Source organism: Macrotis lagotis, chromosome 7, assembly GCF_037893015.1.
Source record: "Macrotis lagotis isolate mMagLag1 chromosome 7, bilby.v1.9.chrom.fasta, whole genome shotgun sequence".
Lineage (NCBI taxonomy): Eukaryota > Metazoa > Chordata > Mammalia > Peramelemorphia > Peramelidae > Macrotis > Macrotis lagotis.
The window spans coordinates 44,411,555-44,438,266 of record NC_133664.1 but is presented as its reverse complement, the minus strand read 5'-3'; the positions used below and the strand labels follow the sequence as shown (position 1 = coordinate 44,438,266).

The following is a 26,712-nucleotide window of genomic DNA, read 5'->3' as shown; positions in this document are numbered from 1 at the left end:
TTTCTTATAGAACAATAGTATATTCCATAGCGTTCATATACCATAACTTATTCAGCCATTCCCCAATTGATGGGCATCTCCTCAATTTCCAATTCTTTGCCACTACTAAAAGAGTTGCTTTGACTATTTTGGAACATGGAACTTTTCCCACTGGAATTTCTGGGTCAGAGGGTATGATCAATGTTATTGCTCTTTGGGCATAGTTTCAGATTGTTCTCCTGAACAGTTGGATACGTTCACAACCCCACCAACAATTTCTGAGTCCTTTTCAAGGCTGTCCATCCCACTTTGGTGTCTACTTGATTCATTCACATATAAACCTGTGGCTCCAAGAAACTACTGCATATACAGTGTCCTCAGCAGGCAGGCTAAAAGCAGGTTGGCCTCAAATCTGTCAGTGAATTAGGGGGATGTCTACCCCAAGAATGTGTCTGGATGGATAATAAAGGTGTGTTCTAATAGCCACAAAAGCAAATGAAGTAGGCACTGTGGAGCTTGGAGCTTGGTCTGCCATGGAAGTAGCCAAGGGTTTCCACTGCTTCCCAGGCTACCAACTTCGATGCCTCTGGAATGGAGAGTTTATGCACACAAGAATCATCCCTTGATTGGTCATTGGTCCTCTATGAAAATATAGGATAAGCAACAACTAGGAATCAGGCCCTAGGCTCAAATGGGAAAAGTCAGCTTTGAAGAGTACTTTCAGGTTAGATGTATTGTGGACGATGGTATAGCTCTTTAATTATTTTTAAAGTTTTCTTTCAATGAGAGTTTCTTTATGGAAGAAAAAAAAGAAAAAATTTAGAATTGTTCCTGAATGAATGAAATGTTTCACTTTTAGCTATTTTCCTAGGTGGTTAATATTGCAAGTTTGGTTGTTACCAACAGACATTTGACCTTTCAAATTGTAGAATGTTCTGTTATGAATGTAATTTTTTTCTACTAAGTACTCAGAATTATTTGTTTTTAGATAATAATAATTATTACATAATTATAATCACACAACTTTTACTAGTTATGTGATCCTGGGCAAGTCATTTAACATTTGCTACCTCAGTTTCCTGAGTACATGAATTTGAACTCAAGTCTTCTTGACTCCAGGTCTAGTGCTTTATCTACTGATCCACCTGGGATAATGTCCTTTAGACATCCACCTTTCTCTTTTATATAGAGTTCAATTGAAATGAATGTAAGCTCCACAAGTAAAAAAAAAGGGATATTAATGATAGAGTTAAAATAATAGTAGTTTTATAGATTTTATAGATCACATTTATAGAGCCTTTAAAGTTTGTAAAGAGCTTTATTTATATTAATCTTATTTTATCCTCTAAACAACTCTGAAATGGGTACAGGTGAGGGAGGTTAATTAAACTTGCCCAGACTCACACAGTTTTTATATCAAGGTAGCTAACTTTGGAATGTTTTCACACTTTTGATTTTGGACAATGACAGTAGAAGACTCAAACTATTTTTACTTTTGTATAAGTTATTGATTTATCAGGTCCTCTTCTGTTTGCCACTGAACATTTCCAGTTAGTCTTTGCTTACAAACATGTTCAGTATATTGAGCTTTTTTGCTTTGTATGTTTTTTAGAAAGTGAATAATGCGAAATACAAAAGGCTCTGAAGTCAGCCATTTTCATTTTTTTGTTTTTTTTTAATGCTATGCCCATAGTTGAGTTTCTCTTTTTTCTTCTTTAAATTATGATTATTTATTTCATTCTGAACCTAATGGAACAAACATTTCCATAACAAGGTGATAGTTGTACCTGAAAATGTTAATTCTTTACCTCAAACTTGTTATTCCTTTCCAATAAGCATCATGTGACTTTTTCTTCCCTCTCCCATCACCCAACTTTGAGCTGTTGGTGTCTCTGTGTTGAAGTGTATGTATATATGTATATATGTATATCCATTCATACACACACCCATATATACATACATACACATTTATATTTCCCTTCACTTTTATGAAATTACTTTTGTTATGAAAGGTTTATGCTTGTAAAACAATTGTTTGCCTTTGTTTATTTTCCAGTTGAGAAGTTAATATTGTTAAAGGAACAAGACTGGTGTGAGTTTTTACAACAAGTCGGTTCCCAGCTGGACACCTCTGAGAAGAGCACAGCTGCCTTGCGGGCCAAACTCAATCTGCTCTGCTACCTGTGCACTGTGGCCAACCACAAGGAGATCGCCACCAAGCTGATTCATTCCCAGTTGGTAAGAGGCGGGTCATTGTGGGGCGGCCACCTGACCACATGACCCCCTGCATGTGCCCTGTTAGGGGCCAACTTGGCAAGGGGCTGGCTCAGAAAGAGGCAAGGCAGGACAGAGCTTCAATCGAACCCTTTTGACATGTGGAAATTCTGCTGTTGATATTCACTATATGCAGTTATATGTATTCCTATAGGCATCTATCAATATTCCATCTATCAATTCCAATGCATAAAGAATCAAATCACTTTTCAAATCAAATCAAAATCACTTTTCAGTTCCTTCCTCTATATTACTGTCAAGAGTCTTTGTTCATTTATTCTCATTTACTTTTCTTTATGTGGTTGTAGTTCATTTAGATTGGCTTCTCCTGGTTGTGCTTTTTAAAGTTTTTTCAGATTTATCTGTTTCCCATATCTCTTTTATCTTAATTGCAATATTGCATTACATTTCTGTGATTTTTTTAAAAGCCATTCCTATATATTTGGAAATGTAGGGTGCTTCTAGTTTTTTTTCTAATACTATATAATATTGCTATCAAGAACTTTGAATAACTAGGTTTTTTTGGGGTTTTTTCCCTCCTCTTTGGATAACACTCAGGATACGTTGCCAACAATGTAATTGTTAAGAAGAGTGGGGCTATTTTTGTAACTTGTCCTATGTCCTGCCAGATTGCTGGACAAAAAGATTCAACAAATTTGCAATTCTATCAGCAAGGAGTGAGTGCATCTGTTACTTCACATCTCTGCTGATAGTGAATTTCATCACTTTTAATGATTTTGCCAGTGTGAGAGGCTTAAGCAATACCACAGAGTTGTTTTTCTTTCATTAATTTATTTTTTAACTATTTTATTTTTTCCAGTTACATATAAACTATTTTAATATTTGTTTTAAAAAATTTTGAGTTGCAAATTCTCTTTTTTTTCCTGCCCTTCCTTCTTCTTTGAGAAGGTAAGCAATTTGCTATAGGTTATACATGTGCAGTCATGCAAAGCATATTTCCATATTAGTTTTATTTCAAAGAAAAACACTGACAAATAAACCCAAGAAAACCAAGGAAAGTAAAAAAAAATAATGCTTCAATCTGCATTCAGATTCCATTAGTTCTTTCTCTGGAGGTGGATAGCATGATCTAAGAAAAGATGTGGTCAGTGCTTTCCTGGCCTGTGCTCTAGTCTTTGAGTAACCACAGGTTTTTTAATCTTTAATCTTTAATTGTGATGAGGGTCCCTACTCCTCCTCATCCTCATCACCCTGGGACTGTGTATGGGCGATAGAGTTCTACACTCAGAGCTAGAAAAAGGTCCCCTACATTCTCCTTCTGACCAGTTGTTTGACCCCCTTTTGGTTTGAGGTCTGAGAACTCTGGAAGCTGCCTCAGCAGATTGAGCCTCTCCCCAAGCCTGGCTGTGTTGCACTGTGCTCCACTCTTATCCACATTACACAGACTTTCTAAGTTGTCTTGGGCTAGAAAACGATTTCTGCTTCTGTTGCTCGAGTTTGTTTTGAGGTGTTACTTTAAAGTTGTTTGGAGGGAAATTTGGGAGAGCTCAGGTGAGTCTTTACTCCTCCATCCTGGTTCCATTCCCCTCAAATGTTTTAAAATATTCAATTCTGGTTATTAGTGAAGTTGAACATTTTCTCAACTGTTTATCAAAATTTACATATGCTCTTTTAAAAAACTGTGCCAAATAGACATTTTTGCAAACTGGGAGTTTTAACTGAGATTTTTTCAACAGTTCTTTATATGTCATCCTCTCTAAGCTAAATATTCACATTCAACCAAAGTAGTGGCCCCATGGAAAATGAAATCTAGAAGAATTAATGTCAAGGGATTAGAGTATCTCTCCGAGTGGGAACAGTTTGTTGCTAACTTGGAGGGAAAACTGAGCCGAAACACAGTTGGTAATAGTGGAGCAGAAAAGGAGTGGGAAACTTTCAGACATTTGGCATATGGCACTGCATTTGCTTATCCGGGCAGAACACTTGCAAATACCAAGACTGGTTTGATGAAAATGATGGGGAAATACAGAAGCTTCTAAATGAAAAATGAGAACTCCTCAGGGTTTACCAACAGGATAGTTCCTCTATTTCTAAGAAGGAAGCATTTAATTCCTTCAAAGGTAAAGTCCAAGCAAAGCTTAGAGAGATGCAGGATTCTTGGCTCTGTAAGAAGGCAGATGAAATTCAATTTTATATAGACAGTAACAAACCAAAATACTTTTATGATGCCCTGAAGACTGTGCCAAAGTCATATTGTGCATCTCAACTACTCACTGCTGATGGACCCACAATGATTAACGATAGGGACATGACCCTCAAGAGAGAGGCTGAATACTTCCAGAGTGTTCTTAACAGACCATCCTCAATCAGTGCAGAAGCCATTGACTATTTACCTCAAGTTGAAGTCAATCAGTCCCTAGATGAAATTCCAACTGCAGAAGAAGTTTTGTGCCATTAGGTTCTTTTCAAATGGCAAAGCAAAGCACCTGGTGCTGATTCTATTCCAGCTGAGATCTACAAGGTGGGGGCAGGCTCCATTGCTCATTCAAAAACTGACCGAAATTTTCCAGGTTATATGGCATGAAGAGGTTATTCCCCCAAGAATTTAAGGATGCCTCCATTGTCTATCTCTATAAAGGTAAAGGGAATAGATTTTCCTGTGACAATCAAAGGAGTATTTCTCTTTAAGTCTTTGCTGGTAAGAGTCTTGCCAAAGTCCTTCTCAATAGACTGATCCTTTACCTGGAAAATGGTCATCTCCTTGAGAGCTAGTGTGACTTCAGAGAGGATCGAGGAACAATCAATATAATGTTTACTGCTTGACAACTCCAGGACAAATGCCAGCACTAGAACAGAGGTCTTATACAACATTTATAGATATGACCTTGGCCTTTGATACCATCAGTCATGAGAATTTATGGAAAATTATGTAAAAATTTGGTTGCTCAGAGAAGTTCATCAATATTTTATCTCAACTTCATGATGGCATGTGTACCAGTGTTCTGGATAGTGGATGATGCTATCAGGATTTCCTAGTCACCAATGGAGTAAAACAAGCATACTCCCATGCTTTTTAGCATGATGTTTTCATTCATGTTATCAAATACCTTAAATGAGGATGAACAGGGCCTCAAGGTCAGCTTCCACACTGCTTGCAAATTCTTCAACTTGAAAAGGCTACAGACTACAACAAAAGTGGAGGGAGTGTTGGTGCCAGATCTTCTGTTTGCAGATGATTATGCCCTCAATGCAGCCTCTGAAGCTGAAATTCAACAAAGTATGGCTCGATTCTCCATAGACTCATTTTGGTCTAATAACACCAAGAAAACACAGGGGCTCTCATCAGCCAGCTCCACTCCATCCATTTGTGGAACCATCAATTACAGCAAATGGAGAAGTTTTGAGTAGTGTGGACAAGGTCACTTACCTTGGCAGCATCCTTTCCAGGGAGGCACACATTGACAATGAGGTTGACACTCTCATTGCCAGAGCTAGCTCAGTATTTGGGGGGCTCTGAAAGAAAGTGTGGGAGAGAAGGGGTATTAGACTGACACCAAACTGAAGGTCTCCAGAGCTGTTATGCTGACCTCATTGCCATATGCCTATGAAATCTGGACAGTCTACCAGCACCACATCAGGAAACTGAATCACTTCCATTTAAATTGTCTCAGGAAGAATCTGGAGATCACCTGGCAGGAGAAGATACCAGACACTGAAACTGCCCAGCATTCCGACATTACAACAGAGAGTGCAACTACAAAGGACTGGACACGTTGTTAGACTGCAAAATATATGCTTGCCCAAAAACCTATTTTATGAGAACACACATGGAGCAAGCACTCACAAGGGGGTCAGAAGAAGCGACACCAAGACACCCTGAAGGTCTCATTGAAGAGCTTTAGAATTTATTGTACAGCATGGGAGACACTGGCACAAGGACCCCCCCCCCCCAGCATGGTGTGCCCTCATCAATGAGGGGGCTGCACTCTCTGAGGAAGGTAAAATTGAAGCAGCTCAAAGGAAACATGATGTAGGTAAGTTTAGAATACCCATCCTGTGCTGTTCACATGGACTGTTTGTGCCCAACCTGTGATAGAGTATTCTGAGCTCATATTGGTCTGATCAACCACAGTGGGACACCCTATAATTTGTCTTAAACATAGTGATGTCATTTTGGTCTTCTTTGATAATGAAGGTCAAGAACCAACCATGTCAATACCTACAAATATTTTTCTTTTAGTTATATTTTGTCTTATGTGATAATTTTTTTATCCTTGTGTAGTCTAGTATATCCATTTTGTTAGAAATAATTTACTTCCACGTGTTAATTTAAAAAAAAAATAAAAGTAAGTATACAGAGATTCTTTCCTCAGTAGAGATATTCATTCTGTTTTTCCTCTATCTTCTTAAGAGTTCTTTTTTGTGTTTGTTTCTCATTCAACTGAAATTTTCTGCAATCAGCATGTGACATAATATGAGGGTTCAATCCCTTTTCCATTAGTTCAATCCTTTTCCATCAGATTACAAACACTTTTACCAACATATATATTGAATATTGATCTTTTCCTCAGTTGTCTTTTTTCAAAGTTTGTCACACACTAATCTTTTGAATAGATTTGGTTTCACATTGCACTTACCTACATTATTCTATTGGTCAACTTCTCTAATTTTTTGTGCTTTGATGTTAATTCCTTTGTAGTCTGGGACTGCCAAACTCCCTTTTTCAGTCAGCTTTTCTTTTTAATGTGACCCTTCCTATTCCTGTCCATTGTTTTTCTAGATAAGGTTATTATAATTTGTATTTAGTTTTCTACTGAAAAATGTTGGTATTTTAATAGGTATTATATTAAATGTGTAAATTGTCTTGGGAAATTTTGACATTTTTCTAATATTAGTTCTAATATTAATTCTAATATCTATCCATAAGCACTTCAGATCTGTATAGTCTATAGGCCTGCTTTCATCTTGGGTTACTTATCAAATATTATATGATTTTTGCTTTTTTGGGGTTACTTCTCAAATATTTTATGATTTTTGTTATTATGAGAAAAGCTTTTTTCAAACATTGTTATTATTTTTTTTACTTAAAGATTTTATTTATTTTGAGTTTTACAATTTCCCCCCAATCTTACTTCCCTACCCTTACCCCCCATAGAAGGCAATTTGCCAGTCTTTACATTGTTTCCATGGATCAATGTATACATTGATCCAAATTGAATGTGATAAGAGAGAAATCATATCCTTAAGGAAGAAGCATAAAGTATAAGAGATAGCAAGATCAGACAATAAGATGTCAGTTTTTTCCCTAAATTAAAGGTAATAGTGCTTGGTCTTTGTTCAAACTCCACAGTTATTTCTCTGGATATAGATGATATTCTCCAGTGCAGACAGCCCCAAATTGACCCTGATTGTTGCACTGATGGGATGAGCAAGTCCATCAAGGTTGATCATCACCCCCATGTTGCTTTTAGGGTGTACAATGTTTTTCTGGTTCTTTTCATCTCACTCAGCATCAGTTCAGCAAATCCCTCCAGGCTTCCCTGAATTCCCATCCCTCCTGGTTTTTAAAAGAACAATAGTGTTCCATGACATACATACATCTAAATTTTTACAGTTTCTTAATTTATCTCCTCTCACTGGCATCCTCATGGCATTACGATTCAGCCAAAGCTTCTTCCAGTAATTCTGAGGGATCCTTGGGGAAACTGGGGTAAAATTGGTTTTGAGTATTGGGTTGAAAGAATATCTATTTGTTCACTCTCAGGATACTTTTATTTTGGTTCTTTTCTTGTGAAAAGGAAATTTTAATGTATAGAACTGAAATGCTCTTATTCTTAATTTTCTATTTTTATGTAATCCCCATGTCTTATATATTTTTAAGTCCCTATGTTTGTTTTTATGGAAAAGTTCATGTTTTCACTGGAAATAGAGATATCTTCAAGTGTAAAACTTGCTGACACTGTTCCCATGTGTTCTTCCCATTGTCTTATCAAATGTCGACTTTGACTTTTCCTCCTAGTTGCCCCTGCTAATCCAACAGCTTCGTGTAGCTCCAAACTGGGATATGTAAGTAACACTTCCATTTTCTTAAGTGTGATTCTCACTGTGTTATCACTTTTAGTACTTTCTCTTGACTGTGCATTCACAGCATGGCTGGGAGCTCAAAGAACCTTAAACTCTGTGAGAGCCATGTTCTCTTTAATCTTTCAAAAGATGTATACCAAACCTTCCTACCTTACTATTGCAATTCTAGAACTATTAGTTTTCTGGAGGCTCCAATAAAATTGTCTTTGATTTTAGGATTTGCATCAGCTCTTAGAACCAACCTTGTATTTTTATGGAGACTGTTTTAAATTGCCCTTTTCTTAATCAGAAAATCTAGTTTTGGGAGTAAGTTAACTTCTTTTGTAAAGTGAATTTTTGTAAAGTGCCCCCCTCCCCATTTTTTGTTCACTTATTTATTCTTTCAGTGAACATAGTTAAGAATCACTATGTACAGACAGTGTTCTAGGATAGGGATACAAAAGCAAAAACAAACCAAAAAAACAAAGCAAAACAAAAGCCAATCAGGCCCTGCCTCCAGGGAGATTGCTTCCACTGGCAGAAAAGCACCAGTACTCAGATAATTAGGCATAATGTGTAAGACAATAAATATCTGAGTAATTTTGAGAGTACTGAGAATCTTAACAACTGAACTGACCTCCTGGAGATGGGAGTCAGCATGGGGATCATTCCAGTTCTATGCAGTTCTATCAAGGGGCTAGTTTGGCTGGAAAAAGAGGGAGCAAGGGAAAAGCTCTCAAGAAAGATAGAACTTGTAGGTTTCTCCTCCATTTTTCCCTTGCTTTCTCTTCTTCCTCAGCATCTTCCCAGCATTGCAGCCTCTCTCCACAGAGAGTCTGATCTCTTTGCTTTTCTTCTTTTGGATCTTCTTAGGGACTTGCTATTACAAGCCAAGTGGTGGAGACACAGTTTGTTATGACAATCTTTGCAAATTTTGTCCATTTCCCTTTTGTTTCCTTCCATTTTTCTCCTTAAAAGTCCTTAAAAGCTGTCTTAGCTTAATGTAGGATGAAATGAATCTTTATGATGTTCCAAGCGCCAGGCAAACACTTGAGTATGCTGCCCTTAGAAGACCCCACTCTAATAAGGGAAGACAGGACATGTCAGCGATTGAAGGCCAAGGAGGCAAGGTCCACAGCTGTCTCGAGTGGATCCATGGGGAGCTGATTGGCATGGCCTTTCCAGCAGTGATATTGCTAATTTGGTTACTGTTCCCTAAGCTAGATGTGGGAAAGAAGTGGAGAGGGGAGGGATTTATAAAGGATGCAGGGGCACAGGAAGGGGAGGAACAGCAGCATGAGGGAGGGGGCTTGAGGAGGTTGAACTGTCCTTCCTCAGGGAGGGAAGGAACCCCAGTGCTGGAGCTGGGCAGCTCTGTAGCCAAGTATGGTAGGGTGACCCTGGAGCTGGACAGCTCTGTGATCCAAGCATGGTGGGGTGAACTGGACTCACTTGGGTTAAAAAATAGACTTTGAATAACATGGAAGAGATATGATTAAACAGCAATTTATCTGAAAAGATCATGAAATTTTAGTGGATCCTGCATTTAATAAGACTCAACATTATGTAATGACAGAAAAAAAAAAGAACTATTGTCAGTCATTGGGGCAGTTCTGTGATTCTCAGTCTCAATTTTCTCATTTGTTAAAAAGGTAGTAAAATAATACTATTCTTATGAACATTGTTTGTTTTTTTTAGAATCACATAAGATAGTCTATAGGAAGGTGATTTGAAAGCTATAACGTGGGAGGCAGTTAGGTGGCTCAGTGGATAGATTATCAGCCTTGGAGTCAGGAGGACCCGAGTTCAAATGTGACTTCAGACACTTAATAATTACCTAGCTTGTGACCTTGGGCAAGTCACTTAACCTCAGCCTCTCTCTCTCTGTCTCTCTTTCTCTCTCTCTCTCTCTCTCTCAACATATACCGAACCTTGGTATGTACTTGTTCAGTGGATTACTTAATTTTGTGAGTATTTCTTGCAGTGTTTACTATTCCAACCTAAAGTACTAAGCTAGGAAGCAATTATATGGTTTTGAAAGACATTGTCTAAGCATTTAATATTTTATGAATATGTGTAATTGGCTCAATAAAAAGCTAGAAGTAAAATGAAATAATATCTTATTAGTCATCCTGTTTCCTGAGCCCTAGTTTTGTATCACCAGCACCTTTTGGACCTCTCAAACCTCCCAGGCCCCTGAAACTCAGCTTGTCTAAAACAATGGTTCCTATCTTTCCCTGAAAAGCTACCCTTCTCCCTAACTCTATCCCCTTTCTATCTACCCACTCACCAACTCCCCATCCTTCCACAGTGCAGCCAAAATGATCTTCACTCAAGACACTCCATCCCCTAACTTTGAGCCTGAAACTTCCCTGTCTTCACCTTCAGGCCTGAGTACTGACTTCTACCAGAGGCCTTATCTCCTCGCCCTCCTCTCTACCTGCTAGTGCATCCCCTCCACAGATTACATTTGCATTTATTTTTTATCTGCTTATTCATCTGCATGTTGTGTCCCCTGACTGAATGTAAATTCCTTTGGAGGAGAAATACTCATTTCTGTCTTTGTCTCTCTAGAGCCATCAGGGGCTGGGCACACAGGAGGAGGACACTGAATAAAAGCTGGGAGAGTTAAATTGGATTATGTAGCTTGTTTCTATAGCATGTAGTTTGTAAACATCCCAGGACTAGTATGAACCTTTCTTTGGGTTGGTTTTGAAGAGACATAATAAAGGCAAGTATCCTCTCAGTCAGTAGAGAAGAATAAGGATCCCTAGCACCTTTATTTCACTTAATCAGATTGATAGCTGGGATTGGCAAAATATTGTACATTAGTGGTACACAAATGCTTTGTGGTTCTCTCAGATCTGTTGTTTACAATAATTCATAATGAATCTTACTCACTAGTTGATATTCATATAGTACAACTAATAAATTCTTAGATATTTAAGCTTCTTTTCAGTTTTTTCTTCAGAGGCTAACTAATCTCTGTCAATTCACAGACGGGCCAAGGTTGCCCGGGTGATTGGACTGCTGGCAGCTCATACAACTGAATTACAAGAAAATGTGCCCGTCACTGAGGTAATTTTTCTTTTCTTACTTTTATATTGTGAAAGGTTAATAAGCATTTTGATTCATTGCCTAACTGAAATTTGCACAGTTTTTATTAACTTAAGTTTTCTTCAAGTTATTATAAAAAATGGGTATATAATGAAACATTAATATTCCAGTAAGTTGACCTTTATCAATCTGTGTTGGAGTAAGTTATAAATAAACAGGGTTTGTCTGCTGTGATGAAACTAATGTTCACAATTTTCCTTACGCTAGTTCTATGGTCCTTGCTAATAAAGAAATAATTAAAAACTAATGAGAACAAAGACATTTATTCCTAAGAGAAAATCCAAAGGGATTTTGAATTTTTGCTGATTGCTCTACTTCAAGGAGATAGCATTTTACCTTACAATAAATGCCTGAAGTAGAACAATCACATCACCCCAAATTTCTTTGTTAGCTAGGTTTGTAATGGTAAGAGAAGGAGAATTGTCACTCAATTAATTGAATTATGTGTATTATAAATATCATCTAATTGCAACTGGTTATTATTCTGTGTATTATTACAGAGAAATCTTTCTTAATTCATGAAATATCTAACCTGTCATTCGGATGGTATGAATAACCCTGTCCCACTGTAAAGCTTGTTTGAATATTTCTGGTCATATTATATTCCTTTCATTCTATTCTTAGGAAGTGACTTAGCTTGTACATGCCCATTGGTGATAGAGACATACATTTTCTGGGCTGGAGAAAAAAGAAACCTAGAGGATGGAAAGGGAGCCTAAGGTTTCATAAGGAGAAAAGAACTTTCTTGGGAGACTCTGGTCTAATAGAATAATTATAGTTGAAGATCCTATCAACTACATTAATGGGGGCACGGCTTGTACATTGTGTTTATTATAGTAAGGGGGATGTTGCGCACAGACATCCTTCTCCCTTTCTTCTTCTGGAATAGTCATCACCCTGGGGCCTGATTTGATTGGATACAGGACTTTTGGTGATGCTCTAGATGCTGCACCTACAGCTCTGAACTCACTGGGTTAAAGGTAAAGAGCAGGGAGCTAGGTTTTAAAGTATTTACTTATTTGGTAAACATTATAAAGGAGAATAGTGATAGATTATGAGTAGTATCAGGTCCCACAGCTGTTAAATGCCATTAAGGGGGGTGGGGGTGGCTAGGTGGCACAGTGGATGGAACACCGGCCCTGGAGTCAGGAGGACCTGAGTTCAGATCCAGCCTCTGACACTTAATAATTACCTAGCTGTGTGGCCTTGGACAAGCCACTTAACCCCACTGCCTTGCAAAAATCTAAAAAAAAATGCCATTGAGGGAAAATGCATCTGCACAGAACTAGGTGTCAGCTCACCTAAAGGGCATTTGAAGATAACAGAAAGGAAAACAAACAAGGAGTGGACCAGCACTTCTGTAAAGGCCTACTTTAATTAGCTGTGGCTTTGGACCTACTATGTAGGAATGAGAAGCAAAAAATTTATTTAAGAAGACAAAAAGAGAAGAAAAAATGGTTAGGCCAGAGCAAATGTGCCTATCCCAGTGGGCTGCCAGAATGGACTCCCACCAGTCCTTGGTGGTGTAGGGTAGAATTATACCTTAGAAGCTCTCTATCTTTATATTCTAACAAATGACAGATGCTTGACTATAAGGACAGCTCTTGAAAGGGTGTTGTGAATTCAATAAAAAATAAATCTTCACTGGAGCAAATTCTTATTACTATTGTCCACTGTCTGCTGAATCTAACAGTGATTCATTAAAACTCCAGAGCAATGTCTTTTCTAAATGGTACTGTACCAAATACATATCATTTCTAAAATACATGGAACAAAAAACTCTTAAAATACAGAGATGTAGCAGAAGAGCAACAAGCTGTGATCCATGACGTCCCAGCCATCCTGTCCACTGTTAAAATTGTCCTGAAGACTCTAAGTGAGCCTAGAGATGATGAGCTGACATTCCTGTCCTTCTGTTCAACTACAGAAGATAGTTATTTTGTCTGTGTTCATTGCATAATGACTCATCTCAAGTTTCTTCCTATATGAATTCCATGGAATAAGAGAAGAGGTAATATTTATTCAATAGAAAAACATGAGAAAATAATAACAGAAATTGATATAATACTTTAATGTTTCCAAAGCACTCTTTTAATGTAGAATCTCACTTGATCAGCACCCCCTGAGGCTATTTGCACATCTAACACCCCCATTTTATAGACAAAGAAGCTTAGGCTTAGAGAGGGGTCAGGTGCCTTACCTCAGTATCATATAGGTCTTAGTAAGGTGGCCATCTCTAATGTAGCAAAAGTCATTGAAAAGACAGGTAGGTAGGTTTGGGTGATCTGTGATACTATTTCTAGTAGTAATAAAACAAAAAGTGGCAGACAAAATGTTAAGGAGATGTAGTCTTGAAAATGGAGGTGGATTGATTATATAGTAAAAGTAGCTAGGTAGACCACCTGATATTAACACTGTTATCTATTGAATAAAAGAAGGATCCAGACCAAAGCATCCCATTTGTTGGGTAAATTATCTGTGAGGGTTATTGGTAAATCATGGATAAGAATTGCACAGGGGCTACAGATGTAATTGATTTTGCATTTACAATGAATTTGGTTTGTTTTATTTCTCCGGAAGTTTCATCAACAAGCTTTGTCTGTAATACAAGCCCTCTCACATGCCTCAAAATGGAACATGTCTTGATACATCTTTTGGAAGACTAAAAATGTAGCTCTTGCAGTTGGTGATTTTGATAGCTTTTGTTCAGTAACATTTTGTTTCCTATCAAAGTGATTTTTTTTTAAAAAAATGTTGTTCATAGTATTATTTGAGGGGCTTAGACCATCCCATGTATGCTTCTCAGGGGATTGACTGTATACACACACAGAGTTCTCTTGTAGTCACAGTTCTATGCTAGGAAATGGTGAAATATCGTGAGATAAGGCTCCAGGTTCAAAAGTGACCACAGACACTTCCCATCTGTGTGATCCTAGGTAACCCTTTACCCCTACTTATCTCAGTTCCTCCTCTGTAAAATGGGTACATGCTAGAGAAGGAAATGGCAAATTACTCCAGTGCCTTTGCCAAGCTTTTTCTATGGAGTCCTGTTGAATTGGACCTATCTGAACAGCATCAAAGGTTCTTGGGAAACCTTTATTGAGCAGTAACATAGAACTGAGGTCCTGACAAGTCCAGTTTATGTTCTCCTGTAAATGAAATAAAACTTAGTTAATTTGAAGTTAATTAAGTGAAATTTTGGTTAACTCTTGTTTTAGTGATCTTTTCTCTTTAAAAAACCAGTCTTTATTCAGTCAGAAAATTGGTGCTTTGAGTTAAGTATTTTAGTTTGAATGAAGTTACTTTGAGTATTGGTTTAATGAGGGTTCATGCTAGGAAGTATCATCCAATTTTACTTTACTGTTTGGCATAATGTTTATATGTTATCCTTAGAGTTATGCTTAGAGTCCTAACACTGGTAGGGTGATAATTGTAGTGATAATTCCAGCAGCCACCAGAGGTCATCCAAACACTGAAGCAAAGCATTGCAAGTGAAAAGCTCCACTTAGAACTTTAACTTGATGTAGAGCTGTGGCTGGGGAGAGGAGGAAAAAGCTCAGAACATATATGTATCTATGGCCTGACTTTCTTACTATTGAAAAGTGATGTGAGAAAGTCAAATTGATCCTGATCCCATTTTGTAATTAATTCTTTTTGGTTTTACTTCCAATATGTAAAATTGCCCAAGCTCTGTTTCTTTATCTCTGAGTTAATTTCAGAAGTTCCATTTTTATCTCTGGGCTAAGTTGTCCCATAAATTATCTTAATTCAAAAGAATATATTGTCTCTACGCATCTTATTGCCCATGTACAATTAAGGAGAACTCTTATTTCATTAACAAGCCTTGCAAGATGCTGGCAGATACCACCACCTGAAATGCTGGCTTTTCTTCAAGAAAATCTATACTTTAGCCAGGCAGGTGGATGCCACCAATGACCTTCTGATAGCCACAAAATGGAAGGAGGAATATTGCTAGTCCTGCATTCCTGACTTCTATCCAAATATATTGTTGTCTATCATCTATGACATTTCAGACTTTGTAACCAATCATATTTTTTATGCTGACTGTTCTTTTTTCCTTATCCTTCCTAAAATCATATAAAGGCTGGTGAACTTTATTTTTTGACTTATTGAGGTGATGAGAGATCCCAATTATTGGCAATTGCTAGCCTTACTAGTAAATTAAATGTTCACAGACCTTTGTGCCTCAGTTAACCTTAAATTAATCACAAATGTTTTGACTTCGGAAAGTACTTTTATTCCATTGAAGTTTCAGCATCTGGTCTCTGAGAAGATTTTTATTAAGGAAAATGTCACAGTATTGGACAATAGTGCATAGCCTTTTAACAGTGATTCAATTAAAATGATCAGAAATAAGAAATGAGTTCAGATTTTTAAAGCTGATTTATACTTTATTTATTTCATTAAAAATTTTACAATATCATTAAAATTTTTTTTACCATTTAAAAAAATTTTGATTTCAAAATTTTCTCCCCTATTACTCTTCCTCCACCCCTTGAGAAGGAAATAGTATATATTATACATGTGAAGTCATACAAAACATTTCCTTTTCAGCCATGTTGCAAAAGAAAACATACATAAATACATACACACAAAGCAAGAGAGTTAAAAATATGCTTTAATCTGCACTGAGTTCATCAGTTTTCTCTCTGGATGTGGCTAGCATTTTTCATCATGGGTCCTTTAGAATTGTCTTGGATCATTGTGTTGCTAAGAAGAGCTAAGGTATTCATAGTTGGTCAGCATTACAATATCGCTGTCTCTATATAGTACTTGATTCTCCTCAATTCCCTTTGCCTCAGTTCAAATCGGTTCTCAGAGTTTTCTGAAACCATCCTGTTCATCATTTTGTAACAGAATCGTATTCCATCACAACCATGTACCACAATTTCTTCAGCTGCTCCTCCATTGATGGACATCCCCTTGATTTCCAGTTTCTTGCCACCATGAAAGAATCACTTAAAATATTTTTGTATGTACAAGACCATTTCTCTACCTTAAGAGGAACAAAAATCCAGGAGAGGGTAATCAGCAGTGCTGGATGAAGGCAGCAGAGGGGGAATGAAAAATGAAGATGGAGAAAAGGCCATCAAGTTAAGAGAGGTTCCTTAACTTTTGAGGTATAAGTGCTAGTGATTTGATGAGGGGGAGCATCAGAAAAGGGTGAAGGAATGAGGGAGAGGAGTGTAAGGAACTGAGGGCTCCAGAATAGACAGACTGCTCTAGGAGTTTGTGAAAGGAGGAGGCCACAGGGCGAGAGCTGGAGGGAGCAAGTAATGATCAGTGGGAAACTTGACTGTGTTTACAGGAAGCAGGCCATGAAAAAGGGGAGAGATTGAAGATCAAAGAGAGAGGGAATGACTAGGAAGGTAACCTTCTGGAGAAGATGAAGTTTCTCTGAATGAATGAAAACCCATTCATTCAGTGGTTGCTGACACTGTGATGAGGGCTGGGTGGTGGAGCCATCAGGGAGAGGACGACATGACCTCTACATCACAAAGGAAATTTTTACTTCAGGCAGCTCCAGGCCTAAAGGGTGAGGGTCCAGTTATTAGGTTCTGTTCTTGTTCTTTTTCAGTTTAGTACTGGTAAAGGTACAGTGCTATTTTTTTTAATAATAAGATAAAGTAATTGAAAAATATGTTGAAATTGGAGATAATTTATCTTTACTAATTTATATTTGAGAGGCAAGATGATGTCGTATATAGATGGCCAGTAGTGAAATCAGGAAGATTGACCTCCTGACACATGCTTTCTGTGTTACCTTGGACAAGTTCTATCTCCTCCCAGAATCTTCCAGGGAATTCTTGAAGACCAGAGATTTCAGAGAAATTGATGCTCTGCATTGGTGGAAATAGTTTCCACATTAGCTTCCCAGATGATAAAATTGCAGTTTTAGATCTTTCCTCCCTTGAAAAAAATTTACATGTATTTTTCTTCTGGGCCATCCAAGTAAAAAACTACTTACAATTTGAACACCATCATTACTCTGGGATGCAGTAGAATTAAGGAAATAGAGGGACAAAAACATCAAATTGCCTACCAGCTAACAAAGCAATTTAGCAACATTTTTTCTCTTCATAGCTTTTTTTATGCAATACTGTTTTGAATGTCACATTAACTGATGTGTTAAGCATATAATAAAAACACAATTATTGCAAATGTAGTGGATTATACCCACCCTGAAAGATATTCTTATTTTTAGCCTTGTTAAAATAAAGCAGTTTCACACTTTCAAATGTCTTGTAAGGTGTTAAACAATAAATTAATTAACATTAAATGTCATTAAATAGTTCTTTCATTTTGAAAAGTTTGGATAGTTAGTTCTTTTCTGAACAGATCATTTAACTCATGTATCCGTGATATCACTGTTGAAATTGCTTTAATCTAACTCCTTGTACTTTCATATAGTCATGATTTGAAATTCAGCAGTGTCAGAATGTCCCTTTACAGCCTGCAAAACCTACTTGTGTGACTGCCCAAAATCACAGTGCTATTAGGAGATGTTGAGCAAAATAAATAAAAATACAGTATGTCATTGATAATGTTAGTTTGTAGTATTCTAAGTTAATCTGTAGCCTGCTATTGGAGTTTGACACCATTGATATAGATCAATTTCATTTTTACTACTTCTTTTATTACCATGGAAGAGACATAAATTCAAGTTGTGTTTGCTCAAAATGTTTTAATAAGGTAATCACACTAGTTCTTCTTTTGCCATAAGATGCTTGGTTTACAAATATATCAGTTTGAGAACTTAATCTTATTTTAAATTAAATTATGACTACATGAAAAATGGAAACATAATTTGGTTTTGGGTTTATATACTGTACCTTATGAGTCAAAAATTAAGTAAACCAAAGTAGAGAGGTTGGGGTTAGGGTTGGGAGAAGTTGACTTTTCTCCCTCTTATGTTAAACTGTCTTATCTATTAGGCAGCATCACTGCTGCCTAATTTCACAATATGTCAAGCTATTACCCCCAGAATAGCTGAAAGTATTTCAATCTTGAATAGTCCTCCTTCTGTAACCCTAATTTATCTTCTAAATTTTGGGAAGTATGGAGACCAGTAATAGTTACTTTATGTGAGGGAATCTTTCAGCTAAGGTTTTCAGTACATCTGGGAGCATTATTTGATATTGGCTTATTTTGAATGTAGCCTCAATCTCAAAGCTCTTTGGTATGAGACTCTTTCTTCATTTGTGGAGATCAGTGTCCTTCGCCCAGTGAGAAGAGAAAAATAGAAAGCTCCTGAGTTGCTTTGAGCCTCTTCCAGTCTCTTCAGGTTTTGCACTTGCCTCAGGCCTATTCTGTTTGGTTTTTGGTATTTTTTTCCTTTTGTTTGCTTTTTGCTATGAACTGGGATAAATGGATTTCTTTGAGAATTGCTGTGTCTGTTCTTAGTGGAACTGGTGTTTGTTGGAACAGGAGTCAAGGCTTTGGGATGTAGAGCTTAGGTTCCTGATCCCCCCAATTAATGAAAAAGCTGAAGTTAGATTGGCCCTGGAAATCACAATCCCTTGACTAGCAGCCATCTTTAAGGGACTAGCCTGGTACCACCTTTCTGAGGAGAGCAGGGCCACTGAGGCCTGGCTCTGAGCTCCAACTTCCCATCTTCACAGGGTTGAAGGGGAGAGGGAGAAGAGTCTAGAGATGCCTCACAATGTTGCCCTCACGCTGCATGTGGACAGAAGTCTTCATCGTATTAACAAAGAAAAAAGGAAAAAAGATGATGGAAATGAGAGTTAGAAATTAGTGTCATTGCTGACATTTAAATAGCTCCTTGGAGATTGTCAAGTTGTTTCCCTGTTTTATTTGTTTTCCTATTTCATCTCCCTCATCCTGTGAGATCAGTGCTTTTATTATTCCTATTTTATAGCTGAGGAAGTAAAGGGATGGGTTAAGTGACTGTCTCAAGGTCACAGGGCCATAGTTGAATCTGAACCAGGATTTCTCGTCTTCAACTCCAATGTACTGTCCAGGAATGCAAAAAGAGATTCACTGTCATATTAGACCCGAGTATGTGACTATAGAATCATAAATTAGCATCCTTCCAGTTTGTCCCAAGTTCATCATATCTCTGAAGGGGAGGAATGTGATATTGGCATCAGAAGAACCTCTATTAAGACCATAATATTGAGGAGGATATTGAAAATCTGTTTCATAATTTTAAAAATTACATGTCAAGGTTACTTTTCCCTCCAATAAATATTCATTTATCTAATTTTGTAAACAGCAAGCAAGATATATTAGAAAATGTACTGGATGGATTCTGGCAAAAGGGGAAAGGGAAGGAAGAAAAGGGAATACATAGTGTCCACTTATGAGCCAGACTTGGTGCTGAGGGTCTTACAAATGTGATCTTGTTTGATTCTCCCAATGTGATACTGGAGTCATTAATAGGGAGTCACTGCCAAACGCTGGTCAGCTCACCTTTCCTGGAATCCCTCAATATCTTATGAACTCAACAACTACCAGGTACTAACTCACGAGGCTCTTCTCCCTTTCCCTTTGCCTGTTCCTTCAAATGGTTTTATTTTGTTCTATTTTTCCTCAGTGACTTTCTTTTTGTTTTCTGTCATTGTTCCTCACAAGATCATCACCACTTCTCATCTCTGCTGGATCCCAAGTGGCTCACTCAACTTCTTTCCATGACTCTTCCTTCTCTTTTCCTATCACTTATCTCTGTGCTCTTGGCTTTGCCAGTGAAAAATTGGACTTTTATAGACAACTGTTTAAATATAATCCTGCTTTCCTTCCTTCCTTCCTTCCTTCCCTACCTCCTTCCCTCCCTTCTTCTTTCCTTCCTTCCCTCCTTCTTTCCCTACTTCCTTACCTCCCTCCCTTTCTCCTTTTTTCCCCTCCTTTCTTCCTTCCTTCTTTCCTCTCTTCCTCCTCCTCTTGCATGATAATAGAATATAAACTTTTTTTAATACATTCAGTACAGGGGCAGCTAGGCGGCACAGTATATAGAGTACCAGCCCTGGAGTCAGGAGGATAGGAATTTAAATCTGATCTCAGACACATAATAATTGCCTAACCGGGTGACCTTGGCAAGTCACTTAACTCACTGCCTTGCTAAAAAAAAATTATATGCTCAGTATATAGCCCAATGCTTTGCATGTAGCAGATACTTAATAAATGATTGTTCAGTCATAGTGTATCAAACATCATGGACACATCTCTGGTTCTATTTAGTCATTTTTATTACTGTACAAATGTCTTTGTCATTGAAGACACTTTTTTTTTTTTGCATGTAGGTTCAAAGCCATTCTGGATACTGGAGAACATGTCTACGTAGACAAGTTTTTCCTTTAATGACATTTTCTGTATAAACTCCATTTTCAGGAAATTACATCATAGAACATAATGGCTGCTTCTCTTATAGTGTGGGTGGCAGAATGAGTTGTCTTCACTTGAAAATTCTGGCTTAATTTTTTCTTATTCAGTTCTTCCTATGTCAAAACAAATGATTTGCAGCTGGGTCAATGAAAGAGCTATATTACTCTTGGGCTCCTCAATGATAACTGTAGAGTGTTTTAGGCTCTGCTATTCATAATAGGAAGATAGTTTTTCCACACTTAATCTTTTTTCTTATTTTCTGTTTGGAAGTAGATTCCTTTTACTTGGTTTTGTCACCACTCCCCATCCCCCCCCCAATTGTCAGATGGGCTTTCAGGAATATAGAATTAATTCCTTCTAAAAATGAGAATTTGTGATATAATACAAGTGGAGTAAGAAGAGATTTACTTGTTTAATAATAACAACTTATTTGTATAATATTTTATGGTTTAAAAAATACCTTCCTCATATCAGTCTTGAGGGATAGATTTTGAATGAATGAAAAATTATTCATTAATGATTATTTTCTGCCAGTGTTTAGCACAGTCTAGGCACTTAATCAGTTCTTATTGATTGACCTTCTATTTTCAGGCACTGTTATTAAATGCTGAGGATACAAATATAAGAGCAAAACCATCCTTACCTTCAAGGATCTTGTGAATTAATAAATATAAAAATCGATATATGTAAGAAATATATACATACAAGACACAATAATACATATGTAACCAAAGGTTTTAAGATCTTGGAGGTCTCCCAGAAGTGGTGAGTTGAACTATCCCTGTGAAAGTATTTTTGTTTGAATGAATTATACAGTTTTACAGAGGAAGAAACTGAAGGTCAGAGAGATCAAGTGAGTTTCCCAAGGTAATACAACCAGGAAGTTCTGTCTATAGGACTTAAGGTCACATTGTTTTCAGTCATTGTTCAGTACACTTGGAACTCTACCATTTTGAATTTCTGTTTAAGAAGCTAGATAAGAAGTTGGCTTGAAATCATGTCTGACTTTTCAAAGTAATGTTATAGAAGACTATGCATCTGCCAAAACTCTACAAGATTCTTTGGAAGCTATAGTGCAATATAGCCTTGTTCAATAAAGATCTGTTGCTTAATATCAGAGAAGGCATAAAACAGGGAAACATGCATTGATCTAATGCTGTGGTCATAGAGTAGATCCAGTACAGAGTTCAAGGCAAAGTGGGATTTCCTATGAGGTCTTCCAGATGATTAGAGTTTGGCCTAACTCTATAAGTAGAACAAAGCTGCTTTTTTGTCCAGATGGTAATTTAGTAGATATTATCCATCAGTATATATTTCTTGAGTCAACATGGTGAATGAATAATTTGGACTTAGAATTGAATAGGTCATGTGTGCTCAATGGCCTTTGGGAAATTTTAAAGTTGCTTTAAGGACTCCAAGTTTTTCCTGAAACCAAGACTCCCTTTTTGAATACTGCTAGTCATCTGGTGGTAGAACATGACTAGGAGTCATAAAACACCACAGTCTCTGAAGGTTGAAATTAAAGTTCACTCAAAGGATAATGGAGTGGCATTGTTGGATGTAATAGACATTTGTAGACATGCATTACAAACAAGGAATTATGAAGGAGAAGTGCTTTGAGATTTGTTGTCAAATAAATGAATAAGTGGCGGGGGGAGAAAGAGGGACTGATGACTGCATCAGAACCAGCAATAAGATCTAGTCTATCCATATACTCCATTGATAGCTATCCTCATGATATCAAAAGAAAGTGAGACCCTCAGAACATTGAAAATCTCTGTGGTACATTTATTAAAGTATATAAAATGAGAGTGGATGAAATATACATATTATTCATTTGAGTATTTGATTAGCATGGAAGCTTAGTTGATGTTGCTTGTACATTCAGAAGTACAGTAGACAGGGAGCATCTGTTTAATATTATTGATAGAATTTTGCAATCATTTTTTAGTTATTAGTTTCAGTTTCTATTTTTATCAAAAGTTTTACCACTGCTGCTAAGTAATTATGAAATTTAATGATGTTTTACCTCTTTATATTTTTGAGAAGAAAGATTAAGTCATTAAATGGCCCAAGATCTTGTAGCAAGAAGGGAGAAAGAACAAAAGACTAAAAAAAAAAACAAGCTTGATAATAAGTTATTTGATAATTGAGAAGTCTCAATATTATTAAAATATTGGCATTAGTTAAATGATGTTTCTACATTGTAGGAAAGAGTAACTTCACTTTCAGAAATTGCTTTAAAATGTCATAAACATTGAAATATTTAATGAAATTCATGAAAGTTAAAGCTCATCATCTTAATGAAGTCTAAAGGTTGTGTTGTTAGCCAGTTGAAAATTCAACTGGTTTAAGTGTCCCCTGAGTCTGCAATAATATTTTAAATATTAAGGACTTTCAGGGAAATTGGAATCAAGGTCTCTGACATGGTAAAACTTATAATTCAATTACTTATACAATATTGACAGATGAAAGAGACTATGGAATAATAAGTATACATTTCCTTCTTTGATGCTTCAACAACTTTTATTTGTGTAGGAATTCTCTTTGGTGTTGCACATTGCAACTCTTTGGTATTGGCTTTAAGAAAGGTTGTGGTTAAAAAAAAATAACATCCTATTATTAACCTGATGGTGAACTTTTTCAAATGTAGGCTGGTGTTAGTCTGCCAAGTGACCTGTCCTCGAAGCCTTTCCAGTTTACTTGGACTTAATAGAGCTTGGTCTAGTCTACAAGAATTCCACATTTTCTTCTAAGCCACAGGTACCTTAAGACAGCAGAGTAGGACTGTAGCAGAGGATATATAGGTTAGTTTGGTATAGTGCTAACAGGGCATAAGTTACTGCACTGTTGATAGAGCTAATCACAATTGGCTAACAGAATTGAGTTTTGACCAGTTCTTAGATAATGATATAGCTGGACATTCCAAAAAAAATTTTATCAGTTTGTATGCATTTGTTCTTATTTATATTTGGATAGCACTATCGGTGACTGCTCAAAGGGAAACTTTATTCATAAATGTTTTAGAGCATTGATCAAAAATGTAAATATTTGGGTATTTTTATCAAGCTAATGCTTCATGATCTTAGTTAAAGATGTAGCCAGGAAGAAATGAAAATTAGTCAAGTATTGGGAAGGTCAAAATCATATGTCTATTCAAAGCCACATGCTGGAAGTTTTACCCCTAGGACAGGAAACTGGAAAGGCCTCACCATTTGGGTGGAGAGGAATGTAGGAGGTGAGAAGACAGAATTCTTCAAACTGTAGCTTGAGTTGTGGATCATCTAATATCTTTCAATCTGATACATGCCCAACAAGTGTTTATTTTATTAAAACTTTTTTTTTTTTGCTTTTACATTACCTTAGTTTTCAAATATTTCCCAACCAGATAATCATCCCTTCTAACAAGGGATAAAAAAGATAAAGGGGGGGGGAAGCAGCCCAGCAAATGGAAACAACCAATGAAGTCTGAAATTATATACAGTATTCTTTACCCTCCAACACCCCCTCCCCCCCCCCAGTAGAAAGAAGGGAGGTATATTGTCTCTTTTTATTTCAAGGTCAGGTTTGATTATTACAACTTAAAAGTAATTCAGTTTCATAAAGGGACAGCAGGGTGACTGGCCTTGGAGTCAGGAGGACAGTAGGAGTTTGAATCTGGGCTCGGATGCCTGGCCCTCAGGATCTGTGTGACCCCGGGCAAGTCTCTTAACCCTGATTGCTTCTTATCCAGGGCCATCTCCAGTCATCTTGATTCATATCTGACCACTGGGCCTACCACAGCGCCGCTCATTCAGATCCAATTCATGTGCTTGTCTTTTTTTGAGAATGAAAGACAAACATTATTGTTATTATCATTCAGTTTCATTTTTGTGTTCTTTTATGTTGTTGTTATTTCCCAGGTTCTGCGTACTTCACTTTGATCTGGTTCAGAGATGTTGTACATGGTTCACTACATTCTTCCCAATCTTTATCACTTTCTGTGCTGCAGTTTATTTAGATACTTCTCCATCAAAGGGACTTTATTCAATTTTTAGTTCTTCATGATAAACTACTATAAATACTTTGGAGCATATAGTAACTTTCTATCTTTGACCTCCTTGAGCTGTACACCTAGTAGAGGAATCTCTGAGCAAAGGCTTTGGATGTTGGAATCACATTCTTAGCATAATTAATTCCAAATTGTTCTCCAGAAGGGTTGGACCAGTTCTGAGCCACCGATAATGTATTAATGTGCCTTTCTTACCATAACCCATTCAGTATTGGCAATTGTCATTATGCTGGATAGAAAACAAAACATCAGAATTGTTCTAGTCTGAATTTCTCATTACTTATTAGGAGCAATTTATCATATTTTTTTATAGTTTGTAATTCATTTGGGAATTGTTGTTTCCATCCTTTGACCATTTATGCTTTGGAGAATGGGAGGGTCTTATACATACTTGTGTGGGTTCCTATGTATTTTAGATTGCAGGCTCTTAGCAAAGATACTTGATGTAAATATTTTTACCCCTTCTAATCAACAACTTATTCTTTGTTGCATTGATTTTTTTTTCATGCAAAAGATTTTCAAATCATTTTTCAAGTCAGGTCAAAGTTTTGAGTCATTAAAATTGTCTATTTTTTTTATTATTATCTCTATCCCATTTGGGTGAGAATAGCCATGAATGGCACGTGGTCTGGTTCTTCCTTAGTTTTATTCCTACCATGACCTTTATTATTCATGTTGCATATTCATGTTGAGTTTACTATAATAGTGTTTTGTAAGAAGTCTTAAACCTAAGTTTTATTAAACTGCTTTCTAGTTTTCTTTTCAAATAGGGAATTTTTTTCTCAATCAATGTATATTCTGATGTTTATAGAGTACTGGTTTATTGAATTCAGTTGTTTCTGATTATTCCTCCAGTGATTGGTTCCACTTATATTCTTTAACATCTTTAATTGGTGCAGAATTCATTATGACTGCTGCTTTGTGTCATAATTTGAGGTAGAAAAATGTTATTTTTTTCCCTTGAGATTATAGATCTTTCCAATGAACATTTAGTAGTCATCTGCTTATACAGGGCACTAAGCCAAGCACCAGGAGATACAGAAATAAAACAAAAAAAATCCAAGCTCAGTTGAGTCTGCCTTTCCCCATGGACATCTCACTGCAGATGCAGGTTTGGAGGTCAAGAGGGAAAACATATGGATCTGGAGGTCAAAGTATTGCAGATGCAGACAACTGAATCTCAGAGAAGTTAAATGACTTGCCCCAAGCCATCCCTGTAAGTGGCAGGGCCCCTGTCTCCATGTGCAGCCCACTTCACCTCTAAGGAGACATCAAGAGGAAAGGGTTCAAGGGAAGTGAGGAGGCCCCATGTAGCCTTTCAGGACTCCCAATTAGGGAGTGGAGTGGGGATGATGGTTCACCTAAGTAAGCAGGAGTAATGTTAGGGAAACTGAGGAGGAGAGAGTATCCCAGGACAGCCTTAGTGTGACTGACAAACAGCTGCAGGGAAGCCCAGAAATATGAAGACCGAAATAAAGGCTGTTAGACTGAGCAAGTGAGAGAGGGTCTTATTTGGGTTGACTGGTGAGGTCAGAAGCCATATTGGATAGGTCAAAGAGAGGAGTGCAAGTAGTCACTTTTGGTTGTAAAAGGGAAGAGAAATGTAGGACAATAGAATTTATCACCTTTCTGAATCCATCCATCTTCCTTGTAGCACCACCATCTGTATGCAAGTATGGCAGCTAGTACTCATTTCTCCTTCTTCCTGATGTTATGAACTGTTCAGTTATTTCAGTTGTGTCTGACTCATTTGGCTTTTTTGGGTTTGCTTTTTTGTTTATTTGCTTTTTTTGATAAATACCAGAGTAGTTTGCCATTTCCTTCTCCAGCTCATTTTACAGGTGAAGAAATGGAGGCAAACAGGGTTAAGTGATTCTTTCAGTGTCATATAGTTAATAAGTGTC

General features: G+C 37.0%; 1 protein-coding gene across 2 annotated transcripts in view; it reads left to right on the top strand.

Annotated features, from left to right (window-relative positions):
* ULK4 (unc-51 like kinase 4) overlaps positions 1-26,712 on the top strand; it is a 730,095-nt gene that overhangs the window by 95,046 nt on the left and 608,337 nt on the right. For both annotated transcript variants that reach the window (XM_074195881.1, XM_074195880.1), the window contains 3 exons: positions 2,036-2,217; positions 8,234-8,280; positions 11,277-11,355. In XM_074195881.1, the coding sequence (XP_074051982.1) occupies positions 2,036-2,217; positions 8,234-8,280; positions 11,277-11,355 (308 nt within the window). The remainder of the gene's footprint in view (positions 1-2,035; positions 2,218-8,233; positions 8,281-11,276; positions 11,356-26,712) is intronic.